Raw genomic sequence first — 14,603 nt, 5'->3', positions numbered from 1 at the left:
TTACATAGAAGGCGAACGGTGGGTGGTGGTGGTAGAATCTCGTTTGTCAAGACGAGATTTGAAAATCCCTTTTTCCTAGAATTTGAAAATATGGACGGAAAAGGTAGGAAACATAAAAAAACAGTCTCTCAAGACGATATTTTGAGAAAAAAAGTTTTGGAAAAATTTGAAATTTTGCTCCAAGATTTTAAAAAAATTTGGACTTTACCTTCATTATTTCCTCAAATCTCATCTCCTCCCTAACTTTTCTTCGAAATTTGGCCTGCTCTCTCTTTATATTTATTTTTTTCCGATACGCCTTTCATTCCAAATCCTAAAAAATTTTGAGAAAAAAAAGCTACTATGACAAAAACAAAAAAACAAAAAAACAAAAATATAGAAAGAATAATAAATAGCGAAAAAATGCGCGTAAGCGCGCGTGAAGAGTTTGATTCACAAACAGAAGTTGTAACTGAATCTGGTGGTTGATGGCTCTCTCTCTTTCCTCCCAACCACTTCATTTTCCGGCCTCATATTCTTCATCCACCGGCAACAGCCGCACCGTCGCAACCACAACCAGGAGACTATCACTCACACGAAAACTCGTCGCAAAAGCTTCCGAAAAGGACGATGAAGCTCCGTCGTTTAATCCTTTCGGTTTCGTAACGGATAATCCTTCGAGCCGGAGCGCTATTCAACTTCCAGAAGTGCCTGCTGAGGACGGAAACGTAGGCCAGATGCTCTATGTAAGTTCTATTATATGATATATGCACTTTGAGATTAATTCAAGCTGATTCAGGTCAATCGTTTATGTTATCTAATTAGTTAGATTCAGAGAAGTGATTTTTCATTAACTGCTTATATTGACATTAACAAACTAATCTTCAACTAACTAATACAAGCTTCCACATCAGCATCGGTGGTACACGTCATCACTGAGTATAATATCAACAAAACCGGAGCTCAATTGTTACTGTTTTGTGTTAGTGATCTGTGCACTTTGATATTAGGTCAGATTTTAGGTAAATCGTTTCTGTTTTGTAGTTATTTAGAAATCGGAGCTCAATTCCTACTAATGTGTGGTTTGTTGAGTTGCTTAATGATCTAGCCACTTAGAGATTAGGCCAAATTGATTCAGGAAAATCTTCATTTAGAGATTGGAGCTGAGTTCTTACTATTCTGTAGTTTTTAAGTTGCTTAATTATATATGCACTTTGTGATTAGGTCAAACTGATTCAGGAATATTGTTTATGGTTTGTAATTATTTAGAGATCGGAGTTCAATTCTTACTATTTTGTGGTTTGTTGAGTTGCTAATGATCTATGCACTTTGAGATTAGGTTAAATTTACGCTGGAAAATAACAGAATTCGGATACTTTTGTTAGAAATTAAGCATCTATCGAATAGTGAACCTCTGGATAATGATCTGAAATCTGCTTACACTGATGTTGCGTATAAAGTGCATTAGGTTAATTCTGTTTTTATGTGAGCATCTACTGAAATTTTGCACAAATTATTCATAACTGAATCGCAATTGCAAAGCCTTCAAAGGCTAGCTCATTCAACACTGAAACTGGATTAACACAACGATCGGAATGTGTAGATAATCAAGAAGTCATTTGTGTTTAGGTTAACACTGGATTTCTTTTCTTCATAATGTGATTTCTTATAAGTTATCTATATCAGCAAAGATGCTACGACTTCTGTTAATAGTATGCGATTATGATTGTATAGAGAATAGAAGATAAGGGAAAGGAATATGGTAAAACCATCAAATCTGGAGGCTTTAGATGGTTTGTGAGAGAAACAGGTATAAACTGTTAGGTAGCGTTTGGTATAAGAGAATGAGAGGCGGAATGGAATGTGTCATTCCAAAGGAATGAAAAAAACCATGTTTGGTTGTCATGTGGTAATGGAATGAACCATTCCATAGTGAATGAAATTCCTTCTAAATATAGGATTTTCATTCCTTAAGGAGTAGGTGCTTTTTTTTCATTCCTTCAAGGAATGGAATCAACAACAACAACAACAATAATAATAATAATATTATGATTATTATTATATTATAATTATTATTACATTATCGGATTATTATATTATTGCTATTAATTTTATTATATTATCATTATTTTTTATATTATAATATAACAAATATTAGAGTTATTATCACATTATCAATATTATTAAAATTATTTGACAAGTCAACGATTCATAACACGCATACGTGATTCAACATTTTTATGATTATTTTTATTCGTTTTTGTGGTCTCGTTGAAACGCGCAGGTCTTAAAAATGAGTTAATACGAATATTCATATTATTAATATTATTTATTACTATTACTACTGGAATAATAATAATAATAATAATAATAATAATAATAATAAAGGGATGTTCATTCCATTCCTATATAGTAATCAAACATGACAATGAAATGGTAATGGTCCATTTCATTCCTTGGTCCATTCCATTCCCACATCCATTCCATTCTCTCATCCATTCCATTACGTCATACCAAACATACCCTTAGATAAAAAAAAATCTTATAATATTTCTGGTATTTTATTTTTGAATTTTACAGGTTCATCTGATGCTCGGCTTGGTTCACGTGGAACTGTTGTTTTCCTGCATGGTGCTCCAACACAGTCGTTCAGTTATCGGGTTGTGATGTCTCAGGTTCTGTTTCTGATTCTTCCATGTAAATGTTTGATTATTCAACTTTTATTCAGAGATAATTACAGGTTCTGTTTCTGATTCTTCCGTGTAAATGTTTGATTATTTCAACTTTTATTCAGGGATAATTACAGATAACATGTTAGCATAATTTGAATTGAATATGTCTATTCTCTAGTAATTATTGATATCTTTCGTATGAACATTTAGTTGGCGGATGCTGGTTTCCATTGTTTCGCGCCTGATTGGATAGGATTTGGTTTCAGTGACAAGCCACAGGCAGGATATGGCTTTGACTACACTGGTGTGTGATTTTCTCAGAGGAGAATTAATATTTTAAGATAAATTCATATTGTATGATGTGTCATAAATCTAACCAAGTTTTTGTTGACAGAGCGAGAGTACCATGAACAACTGGATAAATTGTTTGATGTGCTGGAGATCAATTCTCCTTTCACATTAGTGGTTCAGGTTTGAACTAATTTCACACGTTGGTTTATACATGATGTGTGTATGTGAATTTGAATTTTTTGGGCTCATGCTGACTTTTTTACTTCAAATCTTTATACACCTATTTAGGACATCAAATAATTTCATATTTATCTATTGGAAATATATCCCCTTAGACCACCAATATACAGAATATATCAAACAAACCAATTTTGTAACAACTATGAACTATGGGTAGACCCCATATACTGAATGTTGTCAGTTTAAAGAAATAAAGGTCTTTTTGTTTGGATAAATTTGAGAAAATGTAGTTAAAAATAGATAGAGTGCAACTATTTGCATTTATTATATCAAACCTTTACATAGGTATTGGGAGTTAGTGTAGTTATTGGAATCTAATTATTTTCTTAAGAGAAAATGAGTAGTTTATTTTTAAAATTGTTTGCTGTATATACTACTTATTACTTAAGAATCTATCAATAAATCTTTACTCATATGTTTAAGTGACAAATTCTTAAGTTTTAGTCAATTAAGGTCTAATTTTTCTTTACGCCGTTATGGCTTTATGCACCACAAAGTATAGCTTCTTAATGCCGCACCTTTTTAATTGACAATACATTCCCTTCTAACAACTCAAAAAAGGATACATAGACATGGCAATATCAGGCATAAAATTAACTGATAAGGCCTTGTTATGTTTGTAAGCCATTCATATCATGCCACATCATCAGATAGTCAACTAATTTCATATAGATGATCTGCCAGACAGTCGTCATACTGTTTATCTCGTTGTCTATGTTTTGAAGAGTGATATTTTCTTTATTTTATACGTGTTAGTCCTTACCTATCTGTTAATCTAAAGTTTTTACACTTTTATTCTAGGGATTTCTTGTAGGTTCCTTTGGATTAACATGGGCCTTAAAAAATCCAAGCAGGATATCCAAACTTGTAATAATGAACACTCCTTTGACAGCTTCATCTCCTATTCCAGGACTGTTCCAACAACTCAGGTGCAACTTCTGTGACAGTTTTTTATTTTTATTTATGTAGCATCAGTAAGTATATTAATAAGACTTTTTAATTAAAACATGCATCCTCATTTCAACTTATCATACCTTTCATCCTGCTTTCTTACTTTGACACATCAGTAAATAAAATGTTGCATCAGATATAAAACACTGACAATATTATTATGACTCTTATTTATTTACAGAATTCCGCTGCTTGGTGAATTCACTTGCCAAAATGCAATAATGGCTGAGCGGTTTATTGAAGCAGGTAGCGCGTACGTATCCAATAGTGCATTTTATTTATTATGGACTTATTTTTAGTTATTTAAAATGGTTAAAATATACAAAAATAAGACAGGGGAGTGCTCAATTAACTTTTAGCATATTTGAGCAAGTGTAAGTTATGTTAAAAAATGTGGAAAACACATTGATTATCAATCTTTATGAATGCTGCTTCACAAAACTAAATCAGCACTTTTTTTTATTTTTTTTTATTGGGCTTGACAATTTAAGTTTGCTATTTTCTTATGTTTACTGTTTCTTGACAGTTATGTCCTGAAGACTGAAAAGGCTGATGTTTATCGGCTACCATATCTGAGAAGCAGTGGACCTGGATTTGGTTTGTAATTTGCCTTCTTCCTTTTCTTCTAGTCGAAGTATCATAATGGGCAGGCTGGGCATGTTGGGTAACTCATCAAAATAGGTTTTTGATGAATATAGGTCGACCTACAAACACTTTTTTTTCTTCGTGAATCTTATTATTATCAGTTGGTTAAATAAGAGGTTTTAACTTTTATGCATTTGAACTCATATGGATGATTGTCAAACCATTTGACCTGTTTTCTTTCTACATTTTAGCTTGAGCAAATTTGAACCCTTAAAGATATTACTGTATTAAAAAAAATCCTTCTTTTTTTCTTTTTTTTCTTTTTTTATGTTTTAGCTTTGCTTGAAGCTGCCAAAAGAATCAACTTCAGAGGGACCGCAAGCCAGATAGCCGATGGCTTTGCATCTGGGAGGTAAAACTATATTTCAAATATCCAAGTATTAATATTATTTTGTTATAGATACCCATTGTACTTCCCCAATTTTGCAGATAAGTCCCTAAATAAAAGCTTGCATGATTCCGGTCCCCAAACTAGTGTTTTTGTCAGATAAACCATCGTACTTTCCCGTCTTTTGCAGATCAATCCTTGAACAAAACCTCAGGGGCTTAACTGCGCAAGACGGGGAAGTACAATTATTTTTGTTCAGAAACTTACCTGCAAAATTTATACAAAGATTATGGTTTTTTGTAATAGAAACATCATGTATTTCAAGTTATAAAAAATTAGCTTTTTTGGAGATAGGTGGGATAAACCGATATTAGTTGCTTGGGGTATATCGGACAAATATCTTCCTCAATCAATTGCAGAGGAATTTCAAAAAGGAAACCCGTCTGCAGTAACTCTGAAGTTAATTGAAGGGGCTGGTCATATGCCTCAAGAAGACTGGTAAATTATTTAAACGCTTTTCTGCTAATCCATTCATACTGAAATGGGTCAAGTCGGTTTATAAATTGTTATAACAAGTTAAACGGGGCCAAAAATGCCTAATGTGTTTTATAAAATGTTTACAATGTCCAAATTGTTTTATTAACAAGATACTATATTATTATATTAGTAATATAGATTTATAATCACTTTACTTAGAAGATATCAATAATATATTGTTTTATAGTGTTTATTTTAGTATTTGTTAAACCAGTTTATTTGCTTAGCAGTTAAGGTGGCAGTCTCTGTGTATTTTTGTAGAAACGTCGATGACATGACAATACAAACTAAAAAAATATTTATTTTTTTCAAATTTTTGCTCAACCGTACACATGGACTGCCACCTCAATTTCCATCACAGAATTCTCCTTGTAACACGGTGTGTGTCTGTGTGTGCACCGGCATAGCTCTGACAATAGATTGAATTTGTTTCAGGCCTGAGAAAGTTGTTGATGCTCTCAAATACTTCCTCTGATTATGACATGTAGATGAGGGTATGGGTATATATTTCACCTGATACTGGAGATTGTTTTGTAAGGGAATGCATATTAATAGTCACTATATGTATAGTTTCTGCATTTATTTTATATATATGATGTCTTATTGCAAAGCAGATGAGGGCAAACAATTCACATGAAAAACTATAGGGGTATTTAAAAACAATTCAAATTTATCGAATCGTCCAAACCAAAGCAATTTCTGCTTTTCATTCAAAATGTGTAGTCTTAATCTTGTGTCTGCTGTAAATTACATTCATTAACTACCATTTTCATTTTTTTATTTTGAATACAATCTAGTTTTTAAGAAATGTATAAAAAAAACCAAATTCAGAGTGTCAAAATCTAACCCTAACACAAACAAAATGGCCAATCTGGCTTTGTCGTTTTTTGACACAACACTAAGCAATGAAACCTGAAATCTTCATGAAAACAACCTAGACATAAACACCACTTAAAAAGTTAAAACTGGTTCCCCGTGGTACAAAAACAAGGTTACAAGTTCCTTAGCTGGCAACAAACATAATGGTTACAAAAAATAGAAGTCAACACATGCTCCCTTGCCGTTTCACATGTTTTTCCCCAACCTAAAAACCGAAGCAGTTAAAAGACTATTTTGCCCTCTTCCTAGTCGGCCTACCAGTCTGCGCTTTCTTAGCGACCGTCACTTCCACCACCTCATACTCATCCTCATCACCATCATCGCTCTCACTTTCCTTTGACTTCTTTCTAGCAGTTGACTTTTTATTTCCCATACCACCCTTTGACTTTTTTTTCGTTGCAGGTTTTTCCTCATCATCGGCATCATCATTATCCTCATCACTCGTGTCAGTCTTGCGTTTTGCAGGAGGCTTCTTAGCTTTACTTTGGGTCGTTTTCTTCCCTCCTTTCGGTTTTGCAACTTCATCCTCACTACCGCCTTCATCATTGTTCTTCTTATTGCTAGACTTCTTCTGTAGTTTGGCCACCGCTTTGACTGCTTGGTCTCCACTTAGCTTTTGTAACTCGGGTACATATGCAGTTGTCTACCAAACCAAAAAAAATAGCATATGCTCCAATAATCAATCAAAGCGTCATGAAAAAGTAAAACTGATTTGGAACAGACATACCCTGCCTCCAGCATTGATAAAGTCAATCGCCTTTCCTGCCATAGAATTTAAAAAGTAAAATCTTCAGTTGAAAATTTTGACCGGCTTTATCAAAGCTAGTTTGGCGCAGAAAAAACCATCAACTGAAACAAGAAAACTAACAGCTGCTTAAGAATTTTGACTGCCTTTTTTAAAGCTAGTCATGAAAATACCAAGCAAAAACATGGTAGGGGTGGCACGATAGTAGAGTATTAGAGCGGGTGACTTATGTTAACCCGCAAAAACTTTCGTGTGCACTCCAATAATGATTACAAAAATATATTATTGCATTAATATTCTAAATCTGCGAATGATAATTGATCAAAAAGATTATCTTTAAGCATAAAAAATTAACATAATGTGACTTTCAACTTGCAACTCACAATTTGCTTGACCTAGTTGACGGTTATGATGCAGGTTAGTTCAGGATGATCAACGGTTAGGAGTGTTCATGAAGCCAAAATAACCGAACTGAAACAATAACCAACGATTTGGTTTTATGTTTTCGTAAAGATTGAACTTTCGACTCAGTTTGGTTCTGCATGTAACTAAAAACCAAAATTTCGGTTTGAGCCTAAAACAGCCCATGCACACCTATCGACGGTTAATTATGATTCAAAACAACTTTTTTTACAATAATAACCTAGACACAAACTATTTTAAAAGGCTGTTTGCATACAAGATTTTTGGCCCGTACCCCTTTTAGACAGAACCCAAATCAATCCCTTCATAAATAAACGTGTTAAAATGGTCACAACTACAACAAATAACCCTCCCGTAATGTGATAAAAAGAACAGTTGAAGAGCCAAACCATCTACAAAAGCCTTTTTGGGCTTCTTTTCTCTGGAATGAAAAATCCAGTTACTAGGAAACTGGCTACTATCAGCCCCAACTTCAACAGCTTGCTCAATAACCTGTAAATACAATAAGCGTTTGTCAAATACAATCTTACCATTTATTTTTCCAGGTTTTTTGCCCCATCTAGAATGAAACAACCAATCAGCAGGAAAACGACTGCTGTCAGCATCAACTTCAACTGAATGCTCAATAACCTACAAATAGTATCCTCTATACTCACTGTAAACTACATAGATTAACAGTAGAAGTAGCAAAAAAGGGTATGCCAAATGAGTTGGGTTGACCTGTTAACACTTTTTGTTCAAGACAAAATTATTATCGTCTAGTTTCTGAAGAAAATGATTTAAGAGAATAAATAATGTTTTATACTTTATTACTGTTAATTAATGATACTTTTATTTTGTATTTTACATTAACTAAAAAGGTGGTGTACATGTTTGAGCAAAAAGAGAAAAAAAATGGAACCATATGTGAATAAGTAAATAAGATCCCTTAGTTTCTACACTAATTTAGTGGTAAGATTATAGTGTGCACACTGAAGATGCTTTGACGCTAGCTCTTTAAAGAATAAAGATTACCTATTGGTTCCATCAAATAAATAAAGATGGCCCAATTGGGCCACTTGTAAGCAAAATTGCCACTTCTTTATTTAACATTTAACAAGTTAAAAATAAAGCTAAAAATAATTGTTTACTCACCTCTTTAAGGGACTTGTGGAGTGCTGCACATCCTTCTTTGGGAATGTTGGCAGCACTCTGTAGTGGATGGATTTTTGCCTGAAAATAAGTTAATTATTACATAAGTACTAACAAGTATCATCAGATACAGATCATGTTAAGAGCACAATGAGATTTGTGACAGAAAATAAAATGAATATTAGATAGAACTGTAAAACAAGGATAACAATAAAACACAAGTAAATGATAGAAGACACATGAATACCTAAGAAGCTCAACTTTTTATATCCCATCTTTGACCCGTTTATAGATAAAACATAACCCAGTTTGACCAATAAAAAAATTAACTGATTGAAATTGTCAACTCTTAAACTAGAATGAAAATTTGAAACGAAAGAACAAATGTATATTGTGTTCAAAAGATAAGTTTTAGGAAACAAATAAAACCTGATATAGCACTTCATCTGCAATCCAATTGCCAACACCTGAGATAAAGCTCTGCCAAGATGAAGACATGATTAATTTTTTTTGCAAGTTTTAATAACTAAATGATCATTAAGACTCATGCATAGTCCCAACCTGATCGAGTAAGAGAGCCTTTATGGTAATCTTCTTCTTACTCAATGCTTTAAAGAGTTCATCTTCTGTCATTGGCTCCAATAAGGCATCTGGACCAAGTTCAGATATCGGGGCCACAATAGCCGGCTGTCATTAGATATCATCAAAAGAATAAAAATCCAATAACTAGTTGTTGCCTAAAGCAAAATAAAAACGAGTGATATATGTGTAACTAATATCATCATACATTTTTAAGTAAACGGACTTTTGCAAATCGCCTTTTGTCAGTAAACGACAGCTCCAAACCATCATCAAGCTGGCATTATAAACCAAAGAAGAGTGTACAGAGAGAACAAATATTAACATCTTCCAAGGGCAAAACTAACATTATAATAATTCAAAGTTCAAACAAATGAAATTAGTTGTTTAAGATAAGGTACTCATGTCTTACTTCTATAAATACTTTGGAATATTTGGAAGGCCACTCATCTGTATCACTAACTGCAGACCTGTAAGCAATAAACCAGTCTAGGTATCAACTTTACAATTAAGAAAACCAAACATCATATTTGGAACATAACATCAGCCAATCTAAATGCTACAGTTTGTTTTAACTTATAAACTTATATTTTAACAAGCAAGCTCTAATTGTTTCTACACGAGTTGACCTTGAGCTCTTTAAAGCTATACAAGTCATGCTCGACCTCGAGCTCTTTAAAGCTATACAAGTCTTTTACAGAATATGTGAAACCATGTGCACAAAAACATACCCTAATCGTTTCTAATAAATGTAATTCAACTAATGAAACTCTAGAATAACTAAATATTTCAATCTTTTCTCCAAACCAGTGCACTTCAATATTTCAGTGCAAATAAACTCACAAAATAATGTTTTGAGCAATCAAGCCCTAATTATTTCTAGAGGTGTAAACGAGCCGAGCCGAGCTTAAGCTCGACTCGTTTGTTATTTATTAATTAGCTTATATCTATTTTTTATTATTTTATATACTCTGAGAAAAACCTTAAACGAGCCTAAGCTTGGCTTGACCTAATTTAGTACCTCAAGCGAGCCAAAGTTCGGGTCGAGCCTGGCTGTGAAGTGTTAATACATTGAAGTCCAATATAGGTAAAACTTAAATTACACAAGGCTTTAGCTTGGGCTCCATATCTATATGAGCTTTATTTGAGGCCCGGGCTTGACTTGAGCTTGAGAAAGTTCGGCTTGTTTCAAACTTTCTATCGATCGGCTTGTTTGCACCCGTAATTATTTCTACTATAAAAATAAACTCGTTACCTTTTATACTTGGTTACAGCAACACCTTTAATATATATAGCCCCAGCCATTCCTGAAACACAGACCTCAAAATTAACAAACATGTAAGCATTCAACATTCAACTATCCAGAAAACCTAATTCTAAACAACCAGCCTCCAATTCACACCAGCGAATCGGCGATTCATGCATCTCGTTGCTACGAATCTTTGTTATATAGTGAGCAATAAAAAAACCATTAACCGAAAACCGACAAAACTGAACCAAAATAAACCTTTAACCAAAAGCAGTTATCAGTTATTTCTTGTACCCTCAATTAACTGAACGAACCGTTCTATTTTCATATATTTGAAGTTTTTATACCTCCATTTCATGTATTTCATATTTTATACCACCATTTCCTGTATACATACCTACATTTCATGTATTTATACATTCAATTTATGCATTTTAAGTAATAGTTTTAGCACAAGTTTTTGGTTATTAACCGAATAAACCGAACGGATTAACCGAAAAGTCGAAAACCAATTGGTTGAGGCTAATAACCGAACAGAAGCTAAGTGCACACCCCTAACTTACACATATACCAATGCACGTGTGAAATTGTAAGTATCTAGGGTTTGTAAAATTGGGCGTACTAACCGAACTGGAAAGACGGATACGGAGGAGAGTCAAGCTGGATCCACATATTCTTCCCCTTACGGTTAGCCGCCACGATTGTTTTTCCGGTCAGCGAGGCTTCAAACTCGGCACGTGACACGCCGTCGATGACCTTACTGTCATCCGCCACGACGGATCGCTTGATCTTCTTTCCGATGCAGTTTTCCGCTATGGCTCTTCGAGCTGCCTCCACCTCTGGAAGCTCCGGCATTGTTTTCTTGATGTTCGCGCGCTTTTTTGGTTTAGGGGGGTGTGTGTGTGTGTGTATGTAAGTGTAAGTGTTGCAGGTTTGACACCGTTGCATACGGTACGAACAGTGAGCTTGTTTCGTCGAATTATATGATGCCACGTCAGCAACGATTATTAAGTGGGCTTGCTAACTACTAATGGGCCACCCCTTAGGTTGCTTTTGGGTTAGGCCCAACCAAAACAAAATTTCCAGTAAGAGAATCTTCTCCCTCGAAAAACTTACTGTTAAAAACCTCGTGGCTCACTTGAAATCATCTCCTCAAATGAAAGTAAGTTCGCTCGTTGGCTTGCTTGACAACTCACTCATCTAAATTTAGTAAACATTATAGCCGTATGTTGTATGATGTTACACTTTCTAAATTCAAGTTTTGCATAATTACATCAATCTAAGTTCGTATTATTAATTTTTGCTTTTATATTTATCAAATTTTGTGCGTCTTTATCGAACTTGTGTATACAAAAGAACTTGCTCAGCTTTTTATGAGTTGAGCTTGAACTTAAATTTCAACTCATTTAATGATATATTTACTTATTATATTACACTAGATTTTATCCCCTGTATTACAGGGGTTGTTTTACATTATTCGTTTTTAATATTTATATATGTATATTTGGATTTTTAATTTTATTTATCGTAAGAAAGTTAACAATTAATATACTTGAGTTTTGATGATAAAATGGTTTCACAAATAAATGATATGTTATAATCCGGTTTAACAGATATCTGGGTTTGGTGATACCAATTATCCGTTTATTTTCTTTATTATAAAATTTTGTTTCTTAATTATAAATAATATTTTTTTAAAATAAAATAGAATATTAATTTTTAGTATATCCCTATTTTGTAGGATTTTTATATCAAATATTTTCTAAGATTAATTTAATATAATGAGGTGTTATAACCCGTTTATGTGACATCTGCCCCGATCCGACCCGACCCAGGTACCCGTTTTCCGATCCGATTCTTTTTATGATTTAAAATTTAATTATTTTCTTTTAAAACTTGACATTTAAAATATATTTTCCCTCCCGCCTCTTTCTCTCTCTTCCTTTCCGCCGTCCCGTCCCTCTTCTTCTGTTTCTTTCCGCCTTCTTTTCTCTCTTGTCGCCGTCCCGCCCTAGTCTTGAACCCCTTTTTCTCTTAACTCTTCGTCCTTTGTTTCTTCCCGCCTAAGGATGTCTGCGCAGCTCCACGCGCCAGACTCCTTACAAGGAAGCCTGCGTGAAGACCGTCTGTTGCTGCGATACGCGAGGCGAACTGTCCCCGCAGCGCGCTAAGGATTATAGTTCTTCCCGCGACGCGCTTAGAATTGAAGTTCTTCCCGCGGCGCGCTTAGAATTGTAGTTCTTCCCGCGGCGCGCTAAGGTTGGTTCTGTCTGCCTTCGCGCTCGCGCACTCTTGACTTTCTGTGTCTGCCTTCGCGCTCGCGCGCTCGAGCCTTCTCGCGCTAACCCCTTTGAGTCTTTTCTTCTGTTTAATCCAGCTGTTTACTTTTGTGATGTCTTATCTTCTGTGCCTTTGACCTGACCTATCTTATGTCTGAAAAGCCACTTTCGGCGCAGCATGCGCACCAACCCCATTGGTTGACAGAAAAAGTGACTGACATTATCTTTTGAGATCTGCTTTTCCATGCTTTGACCAGTACCTTTATCTGACCCTCCCATGCCTGTTTACTGTTCCCTGTCAGCTTTCTCTTGTCCCATGCAGCTGCCATATCTTTTGGTATCTTTTGCTTTTGGAACCTTTTTGCTTTTGTTATCTTTTGCTTGATCCTGTTAAAGATCTTTTCCTCTTTTCTAGGGATTGTGTTCCCTAGGGTTTCCCTATAAATAATAATGCTACTTTCTTAACACTACACACACAAACACTTATTATCTTTCTCTTCCTTGCTCTCTACCGTTGATCCTCTGCCATCTCCTCTCTCTGCCTTCGTCTTCTCTCCTGTTCTGCCCTGATTTCCGGTAATATATAATATATAATATATAATAATTTACTTATTAATTATGCTAACTTATAATCAAGACTTAAAACAAATCATTAAAACGATAATCTTTAATTATAGGATAACTTTGCTTGTTAAGAGTTGGTTCTTGCTTTATCTTACACCGCGCCGTTATCAAGTGAGTAATCTCGTACCTAATCCCTTTTTATTTTTAATGTTTTGGGATGTTCATGTGTTCGTACAAACTTGAGTCTTAAACTGGTTTATGAACTTTAGTCGCACAGTATCCCATGTGTTGAGGACGTTTACTTGGCTGTTTATTTGTATGTGTGTATCATTAACCGCTTTGTTCGGCCTATTCCGAAGTTTTCATGGATCCATTAGATGAACACGGGAGACCTATCGTTTACGGTTTTCTTTGTTTACACTTGCACAGATGTTTTCTTGTTTTTGTGCTCAATTGGGAGCACGGATTGAACTATGAACTATGATCTATTTAGGCTTGATCACAATCTGATTACACCCTTGTTAAACACCAGACATACACGTGTTGCGCGCAGTGATTATTGTTATCTATTATTATCTATTAAACTTGATTTCTCACCAACACGCAAGTGTTTGACGTTTATTTTAACACATGTTCAGGTTTGCTGTAGCTGTTTTTGGAGCTTGTGGACACGTAGGACGTTTTTACTTTTGGACCTAGATTAAAATGTATCAAGACAAGTTATTGTTGTTCGAATATTTTTGCCTTTTAAAATATTGATTTATGTTATCTTGTGTTTACGTTGCGCGTGCGTGAATGAATATATTTATTAAATATTGACACCCAATAGTGTCACGAGTAATGAAACAATATGTGGCGCCTCGATGTATAATCCGCCTTTGGTCGGGGTGTTACAGATTGGTATCAGAGCTCGTTGACTTTTGGATAGGTGGTTAGACGTAACGGCCTAGAATACCTATGAGTCCCTTCTCGCGCATGAGAGAAATCTCATGTTTGCGCGCTTATTGTTAATTACTCGTTATTTATAAATATGCTTGCGCAGACGCAGTATATGATTTTATGTTTTATTCCGCGATATTTCGATTTTTGTTGAATTTCGATTTTTATTGAT

The 14,603-nt window shown here is 34.6% G+C and overlaps 2 protein-coding genes across 4 annotated transcripts; one reads left to right on the top strand and one right to left on the bottom strand.

Annotated features, from left to right (window-relative positions):
* The first annotated feature begins 467 nt into the window (after nucleotides 1-467).
* On the top strand, nucleotides 468-6,184 carry LOC143538338 (uncharacterized). Of its 2 annotated transcripts, XM_077031918.1 has the most exons (11): nucleotides 468-725; nucleotides 1,714-1,789; nucleotides 2,560-2,654; nucleotides 2,862-2,955; nucleotides 3,046-3,122; nucleotides 3,984-4,111; nucleotides 4,315-4,386; nucleotides 4,660-4,730; nucleotides 5,055-5,130; nucleotides 5,461-5,604; nucleotides 6,079-6,184. In XM_077031918.1, exons 1-11 carry the CDS (start codon nucleotides 468-470, stop codon nucleotides 6,116-6,118), a joined length of 1,131 nt encoding a protein of 376 aa, XP_076888033.1. In that variant the 3' UTR covers nucleotides 6,119-6,184. The 2 variants fall into 2 exon arrangements, with proteins under 2 accessions (XP_076888033.1, XP_076888034.1); XM_077031919.1 differs by lacking the exon at nucleotides 4,660-4,730 and having other exon boundaries at nucleotides 576-725; nucleotides 4,315-4,379.
* Nucleotides 6,185-6,539: 355 nt separating this feature from the next.
* LOC143538337 (formamidopyrimidine-DNA glycosylase-like) lies at nucleotides 6,540-11,534 on the bottom strand. 2 transcript variants are annotated; one of them, XM_077031917.1, is made up of 10 exons: nucleotides 11,276-11,534; nucleotides 10,656-10,707; nucleotides 9,813-9,870; nucleotides 9,609-9,677; nucleotides 9,383-9,508; nucleotides 9,251-9,301; nucleotides 8,825-8,902; nucleotides 8,221-8,320; nucleotides 7,250-7,284; nucleotides 6,540-7,165 (listed from the first exon to the last, which is right to left on the bottom strand). In XM_077031917.1, exons 1-10 carry the CDS (start codon nucleotides 11,502-11,504, stop codon nucleotides 6,752-6,754), a joined length of 1,212 nt encoding a protein of 403 aa, XP_076888032.1. In that variant the 5' UTR covers nucleotides 11,505-11,534; the 3' UTR covers nucleotides 6,540-6,751. The 2 variants fall into 2 exon arrangements, with proteins under 2 accessions (XP_076888032.1, XP_076888031.1); XM_077031916.1 differs by lacking the exon at nucleotides 8,221-8,320 and adding an exon at nucleotides 8,080-8,182.
* Between the last annotated feature and the right edge of the window lie 3,069 nt (nucleotides 11,535-14,603).

The sequence above is a fragment of the Bidens hawaiensis genome, unplaced genomic scaffold (assembly GCF_021521415.1).
Source record: "Bidens hawaiensis isolate Kalapana, Puna unplaced genomic scaffold, B.hawaiensis_p1.1 tig00011610_1, whole genome shotgun sequence".
NCBI classification, from domain to species: Eukaryota; Viridiplantae; Streptophyta; class Magnoliopsida; order Asterales; family Asteraceae; genus Bidens; species Bidens hawaiensis.
The sequence above is the reverse complement of the archived record's forward strand: the minus strand, read 5'-3'. Positions and strand labels throughout refer to the sequence as shown.